Source organism: Eucalyptus grandis, chromosome 6 (genome assembly GCF_016545825.1).
Source record: "Eucalyptus grandis isolate ANBG69807.140 chromosome 6, ASM1654582v1, whole genome shotgun sequence".
Classification (NCBI taxonomy): Eukaryota; Viridiplantae; Streptophyta; class Magnoliopsida; order Myrtales; family Myrtaceae; genus Eucalyptus; species Eucalyptus grandis.
In genome coordinates, this window is record NC_052617.1 from 57,039,322 (window position 1) to 57,060,822 (window position 21,501).

Sequence of the window (21,501 nt, forward strand, 5' to 3'; positions counted from 1 at the left end):
CGCACTCTTTAAGAATGACAAACTCGCTAAACACAAACACGAACACGCAGAGAGAGAGAGAGAGAGAGAGAGAGAGGGTTTGTTTTGTACCTTCAGAAGGATCGGTCGTAGCTTGAGTCTGGTTCTGAGCATGAGCGACATCTGCAAGTAGTATGCACGCTGCTACATGCAAGGCAAGGATCACCCTTGAATTTGCCATTGTTCAACGAGAGAGAGAAAGAGAGAGGGAGAGAGAGATCCTTGGAGCTGGAGAGCCTCCGTGTCAAGTCTGACGAACCGCACTCCCAGATATGTGTTTATTTGTGTAGAGAAAGTTTAATGAGAAAGCCAAGGACAGTGGCGTCTGATATAAAGATAAAAAATGCTGCCCACCCACTTTCCAATAAATTCTCGAGCAATGGACTACTTTCGTAATCAGACTTCGAAAATTCTCGTTGTTGACCGTGGATGAGAAATTGGCTAAAGCTATATCTGGGTCAAATATCTCATGCTCGTTCTACACATTTGAGAACCTTGATTGTTAGAAGAGTGAAATTTTTGTTACCACCAAAGAAAAACCAATAGTAATTCTTGTTGCCAGTAAAAGTTTCTTCATTGAATAGGTGCAAATCTTTCTACTTAAGAAGAGTCGAGTACCCAATTGAGAACTTCTTCTTACCGCACGAAAGGTTGTGGAATTACATAGTACATCCTCATTACATATTTTAGGACAACCATTTGGAAAGACTGATAAAGTCAAATTTGGCAATTTAGTCGCTAGTTATACATTCGAATTGGGAAGAAAAGTCACTCTTACAAAAAGCACGGCGACTTGCGAGTTGGCTGCTTCCGGAGGCTAATATCGTGTGTGGTGTTCAAAGTCTCGCCTTCAATCAGACTTGCATGGTTTGATAGAGGCATATGCTAAAATTGGGGGCGAAAAGGCAAAGAGAAAGATACGGGGGACTTTTCAATTCCATTTTCTAAGGTCAAATTCGACGTCTAGAATTGACGGATTCATCCATCTAGGTGGTGGCATTAGTCAACGCATTCACTCTTGGAAAGAGACGGTTATCGTTTTTTTCGTGGCGTTGGTCGTTCTCTCGCACCAGCTTGATGCCACAGTGCAGCCTCCTCTCTCCATATTCAATCTCTATGCACGTCCTTCCAAAGCCTGATGGCAACTTGCAGGTCCAGAATCCAAAGGATCCTCTCTCTTTTCTTTTGTGGTAACTGGGTGATCTTACTGTCTTCTCTTTAAATTGACCAGGTGAAGAAAAAATAGTCCCAACAATATATGAAACATATCAGATTTTCACCTGTTCTTTTCTCGTGCTATGGTACCAAGATTATGTGATGGGATCAAGAAGCCAGACAATTTGTTACCAAACTGAATGTGGATGGATTGATTGATTTGCCATTATTCAGGATGCCATTGTAGAAAAATGCTATTACCGATGCACTTATTCTTGTAAGTTTCAGAACAAAATCATAGTAGTTATTCGCAATTTAACCAGACACATGCAGAGGTGAACAGGTTTATGTTCTCTTGGGTTGTGAAATGATACTCTGCAAATTTACCAGAAAAATTGACAGTTTGTACAGCTTTTTGTACAGCTTTAATTTACATGACGGCAAAAATGATTTGACAGGGAGAGTCATCTTCTAGAGGAAATTCATCCGTATGTACTAGTAATTAATTACAGTACATAATGTTGGCGTAATCAACTGATAAAGCCTGATATGGATGTAGCTGAGATCCATCCAGGTAACCATGTTCATCTACCATCTCCGATTATCTCATCAAGCATGGGTGTCGTTGCAATTTCCAGTGAAAGATTTGCAGTTCCAACAGTGCTTGCAGTGAATGGAGAGTTGTAAGGGCTCTTGTCTGTGCTCTTATCAGCAGTCTCAGCCAAGGAGCTAGTGGTATCATTGAATCTCCAATCAGTCAAGTAGCCTAGCCTCGTGGACACGGTCACCACTTCAGTATCTCCGGAGAGCATTGCCACCACACGGAACATTGGGGGTCTTAGTGCTGGCGACGTTTGAGTGCACAAGAGCGCTATTGCAACCATGCGTATTGCCTCTTCTTCATTGAACTCTGATAATCTAGAATCAACCAGCTCAACAACACGGTTGGTTTCGTGCAGATTCCAAGCCTGAGAAGCAGGAACAGAAAGTGGCAGGGATGTAATCAGGCAACCTCATAGATAGAATTAACAGGGAAGGATAATGATGTTTCCTTCTTAAATGGCCATAAAACAACTGAACAAGTGGCAGAATATTCAAGCGCATACCCATTCAAGGAGATATATTTTTTCTTCTCCCAAGCTAGGGTCTGAATTTGACCTTCCGCTGACAACCTCTAGAGCCACTACGCCAAACGCAAATACATCTGCCTTCTCTGTAAGGTGGCCACGCATTGCACACTCGGGAGCAAGATATCCACTACAAAAGCAATAAGAAAGCAGAATTAGATTCTCAGCAACAGTAGGCATGAATGTACTAATGCATATGGTTCTGTCATGTAACAGAAGAACATAAAGCTTACATGGTTCCTGCAACACGGGTGCTTATGTGGGTCTTCTTATCATCATAAAGTTTAGCCAAACCAAAGTCTGATATTTTAGGTGTGAGATCAGAGTCCAGCAGAATATTACTGGCCTGCACATACCTAGGCCCCTTGCAATAACCAGACAGATATCAAACTGTGTCGCCCAATCATGATTCAAAGTCCTTTGCCCTGCACCGTGGAGGCATTATATCATAAGTCCAAGCGTCACTTTTTACATGACAAAAGACATAATAGAGGTGAATATTCTGTCACCTACCAAACATCGCCTGATCAAGACTCTTGTTTTCTAGATACTCATATACAAGAAGCTGATTATCTGCATTAATGCAGCATCCATACAACTTAACAAGGTTGCGGTGTCGCACTGCCGATATAGTGGCAAGCTCTGTCACAAATTGATTCTTTCCCTGGTGGGATGTTAAAGATAGTTGCTTAACAGCAATCACTCTCCCATCATCAAGTGTTCCCTGATGTCACTGATATGGTCAGTACTTCAATATAAAAAAAAAAAAAAAACGCTTAAGCCATTTTGAGACCAATAATGCGATCACCATGATAATGCATACTCCAGTTCCTAGACTATCTGGAAGCTCCACTTAAGTCTGACTATCAAGAAATGCCATCCATCTTCTAGAACTACACTGTATTAGCATATAGATGACAAATGAAGGACAGCCAACCTAATTTATGTTACTCAATCTGGACCTAGCAAATATAACCAAGAAAATTGTCCATTCATTACTTACTTGAAACCTTACGTAATCAACAATTTGTTATATTATCCACGGATATTTGGATGTTGTCCATTGAACTTCTTTCTTTCCTGGATGTAATTTAGGATCTATTAGCGTCATCCTCCAAAGCCAAAGGATGATTTCCTAAAGAATGAAAAAGCAATATGCGAAGAAGGGTTTTTCTTTTCAAGGCAGAGAAAATATCGGAAGTTCGGTCAACCAGCACACAAAAACCATAGTCTTTTTCTTTTTGGCCCAAGGTACGGAAACCATAATCACTGTTCCTTTAGTAATTTGTTTCTCTTCTCTTTTTCCAATCTTTCTCCAAGAAACACTTTCAGAAAGATCAACCATCAACTTAGTTCTTATGACAAGCTAAGATAACAACAAACCTTGAAAACAGGGCTGAATCCTCCCTCCCCAACTTTGTTATTGGGATTGAAGTCATCTGCAGCAGCCTTTAGTTCTGCATAGCTGAAAGTGTAAGGTCTAGCATCCATGCCAAGGAACTCTGTAAGACACAATAGTGCAGATAAGATTCCGGCTATTGGAATATATTTCGCAACCTTTTGTCACTTATTTTTTGACTTTTCGGAAATATGTTAGCTGCTGGATTAGTCATCCAGCAAAATCAAAATGCATTCATGAAATTTAGCTTCAACTAGAAAACAATGAAATTTCACTTCCTACCACCAGTGGGCAATGAACTCAAAAGCTCTTAATAACAGCGGCATGTCGATATGGAGATTTCTCATTCTTTTTATCTCTGCAGAACATTGTTTCCATCTTTTATCCAAAAACACGATGAGAACACAAGATTACAGATAGAAAACTATCATGAGGAAGCTATCAGAAGCTTCTGATAGTGTGGTTTACCTTATCTTCAATCACGCGTGCCATTCTCCTTCTCCGAAAAACATAGAACACCAGGAGAACAGCCACCAAACCGACCACTCCAACTCCAGTAGCAACTCCAACTATCAAGCCAGTGTGATCCTTTTTGCAGGTTGGAGGATTGTTACTGACAGTGGGTATAAAGTCTGCACAAAGTCTGCCAATTTAGTAATGTTTTAAAAAGTGGTGCTGGGAGTATGAGCAGGTTTTTATCATAGTACCTGGGACAGCACTGATAGCTGAAATTGACGGCCCATATGTGGCTTGATTTGGTACAAAACAAGTCCCTTTTCCAGCCCAAAAGAAGTGTATTTCAAGATAGTTTGCTGTTACCCGAGCCTGATACACTTTTGGGACAGCTGTAAAAGAGGCACCATCTGCCTCTTTCCGTATGTCGAAATCCTTTGCGATGGGGTTTCCCTGAAATAAGCACAAATGGCATTGGCAATTGACCATGACCTTTCTTAGTAAAACAAGAAGCCTGGTAAAGCATGGCCCTACCTGTATGTATATATCAAAAAGACACCTCCCAAGACGTTTCCATTCAATATTCTGGATTTCTATTTCAGCAAACTTGAGGGTGACATTGTAGTTTCCATTCTCCAGCCCTAGTCCGTAGTATTGTAGAGATGAAGCAGAGACCCACGCAGTCTGGAACAGCTCTGAGTCTAAAGTTTCGGTGAACTGGGATATCAAGGAAGCACTATAGGGGGGATCGTAGCTTCCCGTGAAATAACCAACATTGCCCACTGCCGATCTCTCTGAGTCGGTCATGTAGTAGGTAGCAGGACCAAAACCGATACTATCCTGCTTATACACAATATTACTGGACGAAGTAATCTGAGGGCCACCGCATTTTACTGAAAAATTATAATCTGCATGGCAAACATAAAAAAGCAGATCATGATGAGTTTGTGAAAGGTACTTCCATTACATAATGGAAAAGAATTATCTGCCAAAGGACATGCACTTTGTACATATTAAATTTTCAAAATCAGCCTGATTTAACTATATATATGAATGGCACATGCTTATCTTCAAAACTTACTTCCTACAGTCTGTTGCATAGCATTGTAATATGCAGTTGTAAATGTAATAATAAGATAGTTCTCTCACAATCTAGTGAAGAGACCCACAAAGTACTAATAAAATGAAGTAAGGCCCTTTCAAGGGAAATATCACAGATAAAGGGGGAGCCTAGAGAGGCAATTATCGAACATTAAGCGGCCTGCCTTATATCTGTCTGTGGCAAGAGCTGACAATGGGACATCAAAACTACATAGCTGTCCCCTTTCTAAGAAAATAACCTAGCATAGTAACTTGAACCTTAATTTTTCCTCTCTTCCACTGAACTATCCCTAATCTAACTTACTGGAAGAAACTGGTTTGACCATTCTGTCTTCTACTACATTTAAAGTTACCATTCACTTCACCTATCAGGATGCAAGCATGCAGAATATCTAAGGTAACTGGAAACACGATCTCCTGTCCTCCTCTTGTTGGGGCACTCAACAAAAGGAAAGCATATTAAGGGGAAAAGATTACATGGACTTACGCAGTTATAATCAATGGAGGTACAAGCCTCACAACGTTCCCTTTTCCAGCAGTGAGAATTAAAAGGCCTGAATTTCGACAAGCATCAACTAGTGGCGAGGCAGATACATCCAACACAATCCCAATGATTAACTCAAGACCGCGCACTTCTTTCACATGGGAGTTCCCTCCAAGTTTCTGCACTAACTTTTGCTTGAAATATTCTCCTTTCTTCCTCACGCTGGCCAAGAAATCGGGTTTCGAGATTTTATCTAGGACAGCTTGTGCAGCTTTACATACGAGAGGCGAACCTGCAAATGTGCTCCCATGATCTCCATATTTCACGGCAGAAGCAACTTCTTCAGTAACCAGAACGGCACCAATGGGAAGCCCTCCAGCAAGAGGCTTAGCAAGTGTCATTATGTCAGGATAAACACCATAGGCTTCCTAGGCCCAGAGGTAACCACTGCGACCCAAACTGCATTGAATCTGCAGATAAACAAACCACCTTTATAGGATAAGGTAAAGGAATAAATAGTTGAAAAGTTATGCAAAGCATGAATTCTGAAAGAATATCTTCTTCATTTGAAGTCAAAAGATGAAAAAAGGGGTAAATAGGGTAGACTTAACTGCTATGACAATGAAAATTCAGAAATCAGATTCAGTGGAGGTGTACAGATCAACGTTCAAAGTCACTTGTAGGAGCAAAAACAGAATGATTATTGTGAATCCAAAGCTATCCCAGAGTGGTAACACATATATGTGTAATTAAAAATAAGTGTGGAATTGAAGAGACTACACGCTTGTCCAAAGGTTGTATCAAATGGCTTCTCCAAATTATGATAAAAAAGCACACAAAAGAAAGCTATCAACAATTGTTCCAGTTGGAGAAAGCATTTGAGAAGCACTCTTCCACAATCTTAATCTTCAGACTTCAGGATTTCATTTCATGCTCTTCCCAATCTTCCATGCACGCACAGCCAAAAACCAAATCAACAAGAGAGAGAGAGAGAGCCAATAATTATGTCATTCTTTAAGCTTTTCTTGCAGTAACTCATGCTGCAACCAGCATAATACATAACACATGTCCTAACTAATAATCATGTTTATCACAAAAAGCAGAACAAAGGACATGAAACAAATGACAACAGACATCTTCACAAGCAACATATTCTTTGAGACATTATAGATTCTGGGCTCAACATTCAGTGGAAAAGGCTTTACCTCATCAAAAACCAAAAGAGCACTGGCATCATCACAAGCACTTCGCAGATATTGTAAGAACTCCCTGGTCGCACTGTATATGCCCCCTTCACCCAGGATCGGTTCCACAAAAACAGCTGCAGTCTTCCCACGCTTAATTTTCTCTTTTGTGGCCTCTATGTTTCCATACTCCACAAAAGTGACTCCCGGCATGACAGGTTGGAAAGGTGTTCGGTAATTCTCTTTGCTTGTCAAAGCGAGAGCGCCATTGTCCTTCCATGGAAACTGTTTGTGAATGAAATGAACTCAGTGGCTGGCTCTTTTTCATCAGTGTGTGTGTCTCTGAAATTTCCTAGCAAATTTTATGGCCGCTTCATTTGCTTCCGTCCCAGAATTTGTGAAAAACAAACGGTCGGCGAAAGAACTGGTGACAAGATGCTTAGCAAGCTCTACCTGCAGCAACCATAAACCATTCTTAGCTCAGGGGTAAGGATCCCTTAAAGGACCATCGTGTACTATTAGATGATAAAGATAAGTCTTCTTACGCAACAGACAGTCTAAATCGCCTGCACTATGCATATCCCAAACCGAGCAACCATTTCACTAGTAGGAGATTTTAATCAGCAAAAAATCTGACTGATGTTTCCCTTGACTAACAATTTCCATCAATCCACCAAGGAAACAAAAATTCCGTGCAAATTTTGCAATACCTCTACCTGAAGGCGCACAATGATAAAAAAAATGCACCTTTTCTAGAATGCAAGTGATTATACTCATCATAATCAAGTCAAGAAATGATGTGATTCATAGAGCGCAAAACCATTCAGCGTGTAAGCAAAGCTCATCATCAGAAGATGCTAACCTGAGGAACAGAGTAATACACGTTGCTGACATGAGTCAGGGTGTTGGCCTGCTCCACCACGGCGTTCACCCAGTCGGGGTCCCTGTTGCCGAGCGCGTTCACTGCGATCCCGGAGCTCAAGTCCAAGTACTCGCGCCCCTCCACGTCGTACAACTTACAAACACGGCCGCTGGCGAGCACGACGGGAGCTCTGGCGTAGGTGCCCACGAGGACTTCGCCTTCCCCCGCCATCACCCCCTTGCTGTAGTCACCAACCTATATTCTGAGGCGGCGCGCGAGGCTCCTCCACCTCCAGGTTCAGGCAAGCCGCGATTCCCGCGCCGCCGCGGGGGAGCTTGACAAGCGACGACGGCGGTCGTTCCCAGATTTAAAAAGCCCAGTCGACCGTTTCTCTCAATTCGCTCCTACTCTCTCTCTCTCTCTCTCTCTCTCTACTCTCTCTTGCTATACAAGTGCAGAATCCATGGCAGATCAAGCACCGAACCAGTCCATAATGGAGTCCAAGCCGCCGCACCCGCTCTGCCAAATCGCCGAGACCCCGACCCACAAGCTCCTCCTCAAGCAGTGGCTCAAGGAGGAGGAGCTCATCCTCTCCCGCATCGCCCTCAAGGAGACCCAGATCGACGCCGTCCGCGGCGAGATCACCCACCTCCACATCTCCTTCTTCCTCTTCCACTCCCTCTCCTTCCTCCTCCTCTTCGCCATCCCCCGGGACGCCGCCGCAGCCGCCTGCCGCCGCTCCTGGATCCCCTCGCTGTGCTCGCTCGCCTTCTCGCTCGGCATCGTCTGGGCCGTGAGGTACAAGACCGACGTGGAGGTCCACCTGGAGAAGTTGCTGGAGCGGGAGAAGGAGGACGCCAAGTTGCTGGGGAAGTGCGTGGAGGAGTTGAAGAAGAAGGGCGTCGAGTTCGATCTGTTGAAGGAGGTGGACGCGCTGCGGAGGGCGAAGAGCTTGCGCGTGGAGGCGAAGCCGGTGAGGAAGTGGTCGGCGAGGGACTTCGTGACTCTCTTCTTATTCGCCGTGTCTTGCCTTGTGCTGGGGTTGATGAGGGTCGTACTTTGCGATTAGGGAATTTGTGCAGTGTCGTAGTCAGGTTTTTTTTTTTGGATGGGTCATTGGCAAATGGCTTTGTTGAGGAAGAGATTACTTGCTTTGTTGCCAAATTTCGTTGGAATTGGATGTTGGCCAGATGCAGAATATGCTATTCTGCTTTTGTAATATGGATTCATATGAGAAGTTGAATAAGCATTTCCCCAGATCCTTTTCTTTTGTTTTTGAGGAATATACCAGTTTAATTTGGACCAGAGGATTCTGAGCTGGTAGAAAGATGTGATTCATGATGCACTTATTCTTGCAAAGTTTCAGAAAGAAAAGCATAGGAGTTAGTTAGCTGCGGAGGTAAACCGGTTTGTGTTCTCGTCGGTTTGAATTGATACTTTCCAAATTTACCAGGAAAATTGACAATTCGTACAGCTTTAATCCACAAATTTTTATATATAATGGCAGAAATGAAACAGGCAGAGTAATCTTTTATAGGAAATTTATCTGTATGTACTAGTAATTAACTACAATACAGCATGTTGAGCGTAATCAACTGATGAAGCCTGACATGGATGTAGCAGAGAGGTCCGTCCGAGTAAGTCCATATTCACCTACCTTCTCCCATTATCTCATCAAGCATGGGCCTTGTAGCAATTTCCGGTGAAATGGGTATTGTAGCAATTTCCTGTGAAAGATTTGCACCTCCAACAGTGCTTACAGTGGACAGTGAGTTGTAAGGGCTCTCCTCTGTGCTCTCAGCAGCACCCTCAGTCAAGAAGCCAGTGGTATCATTGAATCTCCAATCAGTCAAGTAGCCTGGCCTCGTGGACACAGTCGGCACTTCAATATCTCCGGAGAGCATTGCCACCACACGGGACATCGGTGGTCTCAGCGCTGGTGATGCTTGAGTGCACAAAAGCGCTATTGCAACCATGCGTTTTGCCTCTTCTTCATTGAACTCTGATAATCTAGAGTCAACCAGCTCGGAAATGCGGCTGGTTTCCTGCAGTTTCCAAGCCTGAGAAGCAGGAAAAAAAATGACAAAGATGTATTCAAGCAACCTCATTAGACTGAACTAAAAGGGAAGAATAGTAGGAAGAAAAGAGAGACGTTTCTTTATTTAATGGCCATAAAACAACTGTAAAGTGGGACAATGTTCAAGCGTGTACCCATCCAAGAAGATACACTTTTTCTTCTTCCAAGCTAAGGTCTGAATTTGGCCTCCCACTGACAGCCTCTAGAGCCACCACACCAAATGCAAATACATCAGCCTTCTCTGTAAGGTGGCCATGCATTGCATACTCGGGAGCAAGATATCCGCTACAAAAACCATGGGTAAGCAGAATTAGAGTCTCAGCAACCATATGCGCAATGAACTAATGCATATGGCTCTGTGTGCATGTGACAGAAGAACATGGAGCTTACAAGGTTCCCGCCACACGGGTGCTTATATGGGTCTTATCATCATCATAAAGTTTGGCCAAACCAAAGTCTGATATTTTAGGTGTGAGATTAGAGTCCAGCAGAATATTACTGGCCTTCACATCCCTATGCACGATTCTCAGCCTTGACTCCTCATGAAGATAAGCAAGACCCCTCGCAACACCAATACAGATATCATACCGTGTTGCCCAATCAAGATTCAAGCTTCTTTGACCTGCACAACGGAAGCAATATATCATAAGTCCAATCATCACTTTTTACATGACAAAAAGACATTATTGAGGTGAAGATTCTGCTACCTACCAAAGATTGCCTGATCAAGACTCTTGTTTGCCAGATACTCATAAACAAGAATTCGATTATCTGCATTGATGCAGCATCCATACAGTTTAACAAGGTTGCGGTGTTGCACTGCAGATATAGTCGCAATCTCCGTCATGAATTGATCCTTTCCCTGGTGGGATGACACAGAAAGTTGCTTAACAGCAATCTCCCTCCCATCATCAAGTGTTCCCTGTTCTCCTTAATATGGTCAGTACTTACGATATAAAAGATCCTCAGCGATTTTAAGTTCAATAATGCGATTAGCATAATAATGTATACTCCAGTTCCTAGACTATCCGGGACCTCCACTTAAGTCTGACAAATGAAGGACGCGTCCACATATATCATGTTATTCAGTCTGGACCCCAGCAGACACAGCCAAGAAAACTGTCCATTCATTAGTTACTAAAAACACACATCATAACGTTTAGTTATATAACGCACGGATGGGTGGGTGTCGGTCGTTACATTTCTTTCTTTCCTGAACGTAATTTAGAATCTATTACAGTCATCCTCCAACGCCAAAGGACGATTGCCTAAAGGTGGAAAAAGAAATAAGTGAGGAGATCGTTTTCTTTTTTCTCTTTCTGGAAGGAGAAAATCTAGTAAATTACAGTGTATTTGTTTCGTAAAAATGCTTTTTGTGGAAATCAATTTCAAGGAAATTTTTTCTCCTTTTCAGACTAGGAAATTCATTTGTCTTATTTTAAGCATTGATATTTTCTTAGACCGTAAATGGGTTTTTGTTGACTAATCATTTTCAGCAAACCAAACAGTGAAAGTCGGGAAAACTAATTCGCAAAAAATTCTTTCATTCAAACAAACACACCACACCCTTAGTAACGTGTTGCTCTTTTTTCTGTTCTTTCTCCAAGAAACACTTTCAGAAAGATAAACCATTGACTAAATTCTTATGACAAGCTAAGATCAGAGCAGCTATAGTTGAAAATACAATAGTGATAAGATGAGCATTTGCAAGCAGCCAAGCACTTCAATTCTGCCATGACATTTAATTGTGACATCACTGCATCTACAGTTAATTTTTTCGTGTTATCCAACGGTTTATAACAAACCTTAAAAACAGGGCCAAATCCTCCCTCCCCAAGCTTGTTATTGGGATTAAAGTCATCTGTAGCAGCTTTTAGTTCCGCATAGCTGAAAGTGTAAGGTCTAGCATCCATGCCAAGGAACTCTGTAAGACACAATAATGCAGATAAGATTCCGGCTCTTGGAAGATTTTGCAAAACCTTCGTCACTTAGTTCCGCATAGCCGCTTAAATGCATTCGTGAAATTTAGTTCAACTAGAATACATGGAAATTCCACTTCCTACCACCAGTGGGCAATGGGCTCAAAAGCTCCCTAGAAAAGCAGCATTTCGACGTGGAGATTTCTCATTCTTTTTACCTCCGCAGAACATTGTTTTCATCTTTTATGCAAAAACAAAATTAGCACACAAGACTATAGATAGGAAATTATCATGAGGAAGCTATTGGAAGCTTCTGATCGTGTGGTTTACCTTGATCTTCAATCATGCGTGCCATTCTCCTTCTCCAAACAACATAGAACACCAGGAGAACAGCCATAAAGCCGACCACTCCAACTCCAGTAGCGACTCCAACTATCAAGCCAGTACGATCCTTTTTGCGGGATGTAGGATTGTCAAGGGTTGGGGGATTGTTACTGACAGTGGGTACGAAGTCTGCACAAAGTCTGCCAATTAAGTAATTTTTTAAAAAGTGGTGCTGGAAATATGAGCAAGTTTTTATCATAGTACCTGGGACAGCACTAATGGCTGAAACCGAAGGTCCATATGTGGCTTGATTTGGTACACAGCAAGTCCCTTTTCCAGCCCAAAAAAAGTGTATTTCAAGATAGTTTGCTGTCACCTGAGCCTGATACAATTTGGGGACAGCTGTGAGAGAGGCACTACCTGCATCTTTTCGTATGTCGAAATCCTTTTCAACAAGGTTTCCCTGCAATAAGAATAAATGGCATTGGCAAATGACCGTGAACTTTCCAGGTTAAAAAAAAGAAAAGACTGTCAAAATACAGCCCTACCTGTATGTATATATCGAAAAGACGCCTCCCAAGCCTTTGCCATCCAGTATCCCTGATTTCTACTTCAGCAAACTGGAGAGTGACATTGTAGTTTCCATTCTCCAGCCCTAATCCATAGTATCGTAGAGATGAAGCGGAGACCCGTGCACTCTCGAACAGCTCTGATAGCAAGGCTTTATAGGAAGGATCCGACCCTTCCTGGAAAATTTCATTGAAAATACCAACATTGCTCACTGCCCACCTCTCTGTGTCGGTCACATAGTAGGTAGCAGGACCGAGACTGTTATTATCCCGCTCATACACGGTATTATTGGATGTAGTAATCTGAGGGCCACCGCATTTAACTGCAAAATTAGAATCTGCATGACAAACATAAAAGAGCAAATCATGATGAGTTTATGAGAGGTACTTCCGTTACACAATAGACAGGAATTATCTGCTACAGCACATGCAATGTGGACATATTATACTTCCATAATCAGCCCAATTTAAGTTAGAATATATGTATGGCGCATGCTTATCTTCAAAACTTACTTCCAACAGTCTGTCGCATAGCATCTTAATATGCAGTTGTGGACGCGATAAATTAGTTCTCTTACAATCTAGTGAAGAGACCCACAAAGTCCTGATGAAAATGAAGGAAGGTCCTTTCTAGGGAGATCAATATCACAGATAAATGGGGAACATAGAGAGGCAAGTAATGAACATTAAGGCGGCCTGCCACATACCTGCCACATACCTGCCTTTTATACCCTGGACCACAGACTGAATTACATAGGCCCTTCGCAAATGGTGAGATTAAAATTCTAAATAGCATTTTTATAATGTGTTAGAAGTATAATGGGTAAAGTGATCTTTAGATCCCTTAGGGTTTACTCTGTTTCTAATTACTAATGCATAAATTGATTTATATTGATCTTTACTGAATAACACAAAATAATTTGTCCTCTCATATGATATCAGAGTAGAGTTCTTAAACCTAGTTGATGGAGCAACCACTCACTGCCGTCATTCTCTTGCAAACAGTCAACCGCGCGTCAAATTGCCTCCACCAACGCGTCTCTCTCTCTCTCTTGTGCGCGCAACTACGTACGACTCCCTTCAATGACGCGATTCATTGGTCGCTGGAGTCGTCGGTCACTAGATTGGCAGTCGCTGGATCTTACGCAATCTGATCTGAAGTAGCCACGATCGAAGTGATGCAATGGCCTTGCTTCTGCCTTTCAAGGATGCCTTTAGGAATTGATATTTGCTGATTACTGCGGACAAGGTGGGCTGCTGTACCATCACAAGCAATGGGTTGTCATGTCAATAGCTGTCCAGGTCGTGGAGACTCTTTTATGTGGTGATATATTTTTTCAATTGTGTAGAATTATTGAACTATTGAGGGTGAGTTGTTTGAAGGAAATTTTTTGTTAGAGTTTTCTTATTATTATTATTATTGGAGAATGGGTGATCCCATGGATAATAAATTGTGGGTGATCCTGAGAAGAATAATACTGTGATGACTGAGGTGATTTCCTTTTCGTTCAAATGAATTACCAATAAGAAGCTTGAGGGTAGCGCTAATTTTCATCAATGGAAGAAAATTGTGAAGTTAACTTTGACAGGCATAATTCAACATACACACTTAAATAAGCCTAATTTCACAAATGATGCAACTTGGGATGTTGTTAATGCACGTATTCTTAGTCAAATGCTAAATTCTATGAAGAGTAATATAGTTGATCTAGCAACTCATATTGACATAGTCAAAGAACCATGGGAATATTTTGATGTATTATATTTTGGCCAAAATAACCCGTCACAGATTTATGAGTTAGCACGGGAGTTTTAATGATTTGAAAGGAAAGAGGTGTTCTTTTATGCGCTACTTTGCAGATTTTAAGAGGATGCATGAGGAGTTGAATGTTGGTCTCCCTATTTCCGCCAATGACTAGCAAATCCAACTTCAAAGAGAACAATTGGCTGTAATGGGAATCCTAGGAGGTCTTGGTCCGGACTATGAAAACCTTAGGTCTCAAATCCTTGGAGGAGAGACTATTGCATCACTCACAGATATGCTTGCTAGGTTTTTTCGGGTATCTCATGAGTCTTCTCAAAACACCACATATGTGGTAGATAGTTCAGCTCTCGTGTCCCAGTCTCGAACTAGTAGTGATAGTAGGAGTGATGAATGAAACCGTAGAGGATATAATGGACGTAGTGACCAAAGGGGAGGCTGAGGCACAGGATAGGGAGAGGCCAAGGCCAACAACATCTTTATGGATAATCTCACATGTCTATTGATAGTTCAGGGGCCACATGAACTTGTCATTATTGTGGCAAACCTGGTCATATTCAAGAAAATTTCCTACAAGTTACATGGGTGACCATAACAACACCAGCTTGCAAGTATTGCATATGATGTTGACTCTTCTAAAGGCAAGGTAGCGGTTATTTTTAATGAGGAATTTGCTTGGTATAATCAATTTCAAATTTCATGCCTTTTAGTTGCTTCTCGTTTTTGGATCATTGACCCAAGGGCTTTTGATTACATGTTGGGTCTTTTGGTTATATTGTCCTCTCTTACTCCATCTTCATCTACAATTGCCCTATCCAAAGGTTCATCTAGACATGTCCAGGGGGTTGACATAGTTCATCCAACTCCTTCATTACTATTGTCCTTAGTGCTTTATCTTCCATAATTTCCGTTTAATCTCGTGTCTAGTAGTAAATTAACCAAAACTTTGTTCTACTTTGATTCTTATATTTTTCAAGATCTAGCTATGAAGAAGATGATTGGTAGAGGACGTGAGGCAAGGGGCTGTATGTGCTTGAAGATGCTCCTTCCATTGCGTGCTCTAGTGTTGCATCTTTACATCAAATCCATTGTTGTCTTGGTTAACCTTCTCTGCACAATCTTTAGAAGTTAGATTCTAGTTTTTGGTCCATTTCTAGTTTTGAATATGAATCACTTCAACTTAAAAAATTACATCAGGTTACTTACCCGCCTCAAGTCATTCAAATGAGCGGCATTTCCTTTTTTTGTTAGTTCATTTAGATATTTGCGGTCCTTGTCATGTGGTTTCCAATTTAGGTTTTAGACATTTTGTTCTTTGTGTTAATGACTATTCCGCAGTCACTTGGTTATATATAATAAAAAGTCATTCAAAATTGTTTTTAATATTTTGTGCATTTATATCTGAAACTCATACTCAGTTTGTTGTGGATGTTAAAATTTTGCGTTTTGATAACGCTAAGGAGTACTTTTCTACACCATTTTCTGACTTTATGACTCAACATGGTATAATCCAGGAATATTCTTTTTCCTGATACACTACAACAAAATGGGTTGTTGAAAGGAAGATTAGACATTTATTGGAAGTTACTAGATCATGTTGTTTGAGATGAAGGTCTCCAAAACTTTTTTGTCTGATGTTGTCCTAACTGCACGTTATCTCATTAGTCACATGCCTTCTTCTATTTTACGAGGTGATATTCCATTTTATAGTTGTTTCGCAATGAATCACTGTTTGTCTTACTACCCCATATTTTTAGTTGTGTCTATTTTATTTGTGATCATTGACCTAGAGTGTCAAAACTTGATCCCAGGGCCATCATATGTGTGTTTCTAGATTATTCTCGTACTCAAAAGAGATACCGTTGCTATTCTCCATTATTGAGAAAATACTTTATATTTGTTGATGTTTCATTCTTTGAATCCACTCCTTATCATAAATTTCCAATTATTGTGTTTGAGTTGAATGAAGACTTCCATGTGACCACCATTTGGTCAATTGCTCTAGTTGTTTCACTAGTGTCAACATAGGAACCACCTCATCTCTAGGTTTATATTTGACATCCTCGAGTAGCTAGTGCTCCCCCTTCCTCTTGTCATTACTACGTCATCTTCTGCTTTGGATCCACTGATAGTTGACCCTCTTCTTGTATCTAATCTTGATGTCCGTATTGTTTATTGCAAAGGTACATATGTTTGTACTCAACATTCTATTGCAAACTTTTTCTCATATTCTTTTATGTCTCTTTTCATTTGGTCTTTTTTTTTTTTTTTTTATCTATGTTGAACAATATCTTTCCCCAAGTCTATAGTTGAGGCATTACAAAGCTCAAGCTAGAGGACAACAATGGAAGAAAAATTAAAGGCCCTCTAGGTTAATCAAACTTGGACCTTGTAACTCTTTTTTTAGGCAAAACTATTATTGGTTGTCGATGGGTATATGTTGTGAAAGTCAATCCCGATGGTTCTCTTGCTTGTTTAAAAGCTAGACCAATTACAAAAGGGGTATGCTATGGTGTACGAGATTGTTTATCTTGATACTTTTTCTCCCGTTGCCATACTTCTATTTGTATTTTGATCTCTCTTGCTGCCACATGTAACTAGATCTTGTGTTAGCTTGATGTCAATGATACTTTCTTGCATGGTACCCTTCATGAGGAAGTTTATATGGAGCAACCTTTGGGATTTGTTGTTTAGGGGGAGTTTGGGGAACTGGTTTGCAAAATAAAGAAATCTTTTGTATGGTTTGAAGCAATAACCACTGTCGTGGTTTGGAAGATTTTTTGAGGTTGTACTTTCTTTTAAACTATCTAAACATAGAAATGGTCACTCTTTCTATTATAATAGTTAGAGGAAGGCAAGTTGTTCTTGATTGTGTACGTTGTTGATATTATCATTACTTGGTTGGTAGAGTTGAACTAAAGATATATCTTCAGCAATAGTTTCAAACAAAGGACTTAGGAAAGTTGAAGTATTTCCTAGGAATTGAGGTGACATAGTCACTGAAAGGTATTGTTATGCTACGGCGAAAATATGCCATGGATTTGCACTTAGACAAGTGTGTTGTCACTGAATCCTCTTGATTCACCCATGGAACAAAGGGTTAAATTGATTGTTAAGGAAGGAGAGATTCTTGATAATCCTGAGAGATATAGAAGACTAGTAGATAAGTTGAATTATTTTACAGTTACTTGACCAGACATTGCCTTTCCGGTTAGTATGGTAAGCTAGTTTCCATCTTCCCTTTGTACATCTCACTGGGATGCTGTCATTTAGATTTTGAGGTATTTGAAGAAGGCTTTAGGGAAAAGAATTTTTTACCAAAACCATGGTCATAATAGAATTGAAGGATTCTCTAATGTTGATTGGGTAGGGTCTCCAGATAATGGAAATCAAGCACTGGCTATTGTACCTTGGTTGGAGGAAATCTGATGTCATGAAAGAGTAAAATACAAAGTGTTTTTGCTTGCTCCAATATTGAGTTAGAATATAGAGCCATGGCACAAGTGGCATGTGAATTAGCATGGATTCAATAGTTATTAACTGAGTTAGGCTTTAAAGCTTACACTACGGTGTGATAATAAAGCTACAATGCATATCGCTTCCAACCCTGTGTTTCATGAAAAAACACAACACATTAAGGTTGACTCCCATTTTATTTGAGAGAAATTGCAAAGTGGAGTGATCCTCCCCAGTCATGTTTGAATTGATGAACAACTTGCGGGCATCTTTACTAAATCTTTTGGTAATGGAAGGATAAAATATATTTGTGACAAGCTGGGCATGATTAATATCTATACTCCAGCTTGAGGGGGTGTATTAGAAGTATAAAAGGTCAAGTGGTCTTTTGGACCTTTAGGGCATGTTTTGTTCCTGATTACTAAGGTATATATTGATCTATATTGATCTTTACTTAATAATAGAAAATAATTTTTCCTCTCACCTAATAAATTAAACAACCTTGCATGTTCTGCATCATATGAGGGATTTTGCAAAACCAAAAAGGCTATTGGATCAAATGACAAAGGACTCTATTAAGAAAAAGATGGCTTTTCCCTATGAAACAAAAATCAGATTCATTACTTAGCCACATAGATCGATGGATCCACATATCTCAATTGAAAAGCATCAATAGAAAATGAAAGAATTGGAATTGATCAATTTATGTCTCAAAACAAACAAAAAAGAAACAAAAGATCAAACATAAGTCATGGATCAACTAAGCCCTCTAGGGGGCTTGCAAGAGCCAAAATGGGACATCAAACCTACATAGCTGTCCCCTTTTCTAGGAAAATAACCTTACATACCAACTTGAATCTTAATTTTCCCTCTCTTCCACTGAACTACCCCTAATCTGACTTACTGGAAGAAACTAGTTTGACCATTCTGTCTTCTACTATATTTAAAGGTGCCATTCACTTCACGTATGAGGATGCAAGCAAGCAGAATAAGTAAGGTAACCCTAAACACGATCTCATGTCCTCCTCTTGTTGAGGCATTCCAGAAAAGGAAAGCGTATTAAGGGGAAAAGGTTACATGGACTTACAGATTCCCTTCCCATTATTGCAAGGAAAATTCCGTTGAAGACAGTTTAATCCTGAAGGAAGAAGGCTAAGACAAAAGGAGAAATTTTACTCAGTTGACCATTATGGCATTATGAACTTATGATTTAATCAAAAGCAGATACTTCTATTGCATGAAAAATTCCCTTTTTTTAATGACTTTCCCTGAAACATTCAAGATTCCTTCATGGATGATGCAATTGCTAATTAAATGCTAAAAGTTCTTAAATCATAGAAGTGGTGATAGCATCTCCAAGTTATAGTTCGAACTGTATGCCTTTTCCATTGAATACTAATACCAAGTTTCGCAGAATTGCTGATTATCCACGGCATCAATTATGAGGATTAAAAGATGGTCAAACTGTTATATCAGTATTTATCCAAATTACTGACGTCCACAATACGAATAAGGACAATCATATGAAAGTCGCTACCTATGACAGTTCTTTCGTAGGCAGTGTTTTAGTGATTTATATTCGTTCCAAGCAGTAAATTAGCAATCAAATGTAAGAGTGAGTTAACAGAAATTGAGCATGCAAGATCTTAATTAATGGAATTAGTATGACAAAGGACAAATTCGATATAGAAACATCCAACACGCCCAGCAGGGTGGTGGGATCGATGATTATCCTCGTTAAGTGAGGTAGGCATTCAAGCCCAATCTGAGGACTCATCAGCTAATCGTTTTCAATTTTGATTACTGTCTATGATCACTCGAGCATTATAAGCGAAAAATCGCCAGAGCAATTACCTACTGTCAGACTTGTCCAATGTAAAGTTGTTGCCAACCAGATTACTGCAGAATGCATCATTGAAAAAAGATGTGATTGTAAGTCTCCCCACAAGATTGGAATACCTACAGCTCATCCTGTAGCTAGAAAATGACTTCAAGTACTATATAGCATCCCTCAAGAGTAATAAAAGATTGATACAGTGCAAAAGAAGAGTCCTCGCTTGAGATATCTAACTAAAAGTATCAATTATCATTTTTCGAACAACAGAAATACATACAGTTGTAAATCATTGCTGACCCAAGAAGGAAAGCTTCCCATCAAGTTATTGTATGACACATCACTGCAAAAATGGCACAGGAGAGATGTCATTTAGTTAACCAACAGGAAAGCCGTCTGTCAGTATGAAATAGCATGCTGTGATATGTCAAACAACAAAAGGTTGACCATACTCTCTGTGTTCCAAGACGCAAAATAGATGACTTTGAAAGAAACTATATTTAGTGCTGAATTAGCTATAAGGGGAAAGGAGAAAAATCTATTCAAGTAGTTATGTCCTCATTTTGACCTTCAACCTATGACGGAACAAGGAATGTTTTGACTACACATCCTCTTTGCATTCATACTCCACAAGTGCCGCTAAAGACTAGTACGTAATTTCGTGTTCTTCTCGATTGATCAGTGACAGTTGTGAGCATCATTATGGTTATCATGCAAAGGAGATCTTTCAGGTGTTCTTACATGTTAAGAAGGGATGCACTTTTCTGTTCAGGAAGTGCGCCATTCAAACTATTATTTCCAAGAAACCTGAGAAATGAAGCAAAGTGATTTGCAAAGCACTAACAAAGAGAAAATATTGGAACACATATGATTATCCAGAAGAGGTATATTACAAGTAAGTGAGTGAGCTCAAATTGAAAAGCGAGTCTGGAATCTGTCCCGTTAACTTGTTGAAGCTTAAGTCCCTGGTCCAATACAGATGCAACATATTGAGTAAATAACATATACATGTTTGAATAAAAAATAATGCCTTCGGGAAGATTGAGCAGATTACATGTGAAAAACAACACAATACCCAATAAATATAACATCTTGTCAATTGAAGTCTAGAGAAGAGTCGTGGAGGCAAATGCTCCTTTGAAGTACTGTACTATGAATGAGGGCACAAGATGGTCTTTAATTAAAATATGATCATCCAAATAATATTAAGTACAAATCATTTAGTAACTACTATTATAAACCATTAATGAAGGGTGACTTATTCATCTTTTTCAAATATTGCTTCTGAGTCACTGAATATATATTCACAATGTAAATGGCAACAACTCATATCCACGTTGATGATAATGAAAGACAGACACACTTCGGCATATTTTCAATCAATCTCGACCAAAACAATGACTTACAGCTGAGATAAACCCTGGTATCCTGAAAAATCTGATGGGAGCGAATCTGAGATATTGTTATTCCTCAGTATCCTGGAAACAATTGGGTAACCCCATTTCACATACGGGCCAAAAGAGGAAAAGAAAGGAAAAGAAAGTCTGCTACGAGCTCCGGAATCACAATGTCTTACAGAATAGACAGATTCTTCATATTCCTGATGAATTCCAGTGAAGAGCTCACATTAGACACATCACTTATTCTCCTGCGTTATGTACTCAAATCATTGTCAGTTTGTTCAAGGCTGTGGTAAGTTATTTTTTGCAAGCATAGAAACAGAAAGTACATGGTCCACTCACAAGTCTTTCATAGCAGTTAAATTGGAAAATGTCGA

General features: G+C 40.1%; 2 protein-coding genes and 1 pseudogene across 3 annotated transcripts; 1 reads left to right on the top strand and 2 right to left on the bottom strand.

The window, feature by feature from the left end:
• Positions 1-1,533: 1,533 nt before the first annotated feature.
• Positions 1,534-21,501, bottom strand: LOC104452390 (probable LRR receptor-like serine/threonine-protein kinase At1g56140). Of its 2 annotated transcripts, XM_039316120.1 has the most exons (17): positions 21,467-21,501; positions 21,301-21,372; positions 21,131-21,202; positions 20,618-20,689; positions 20,466-20,531; positions 20,005-20,067; positions 19,745-19,789; positions 18,978-19,042; positions 12,652-13,010; positions 12,368-12,566; positions 12,110-12,292; positions 11,666-11,784; positions 10,572-10,782; positions 10,364-10,482; positions 2,534-2,646; positions 2,280-2,430; positions 1,534-2,141 (listed from the first exon to the last, which is right to left on the bottom strand). In XM_039316120.1, exons 1-17 carry the CDS (start codon positions 21,475-21,477, stop codon positions 1,758-1,760), a joined length of 2,304 nt encoding a protein of 767 aa, XP_039172054.1. In that variant the 5' UTR covers positions 21,478-21,501; the 3' UTR covers positions 1,534-1,757. The 2 variants fall into 2 exon arrangements, with proteins under 2 accessions (XP_039172054.1, XP_039172053.1); XM_039316119.1 differs by lacking the exon at positions 2,534-2,646 and having other exon boundaries at positions 10,251-10,482.
• LOC104452353 lies at positions 4,000-8,040 on the bottom strand (annotated as a pseudogene).
• LOC120294961 lies at positions 7,982-8,923 on the top strand. Its single transcript, XM_039316126.1, has one exon. It carries the CDS (start codon positions 8,247-8,249, stop codon positions 8,850-8,852), a length of 606 nt encoding a protein of 201 aa, XP_039172060.1. The 5' UTR covers positions 7,982-8,246; the 3' UTR covers positions 8,853-8,923.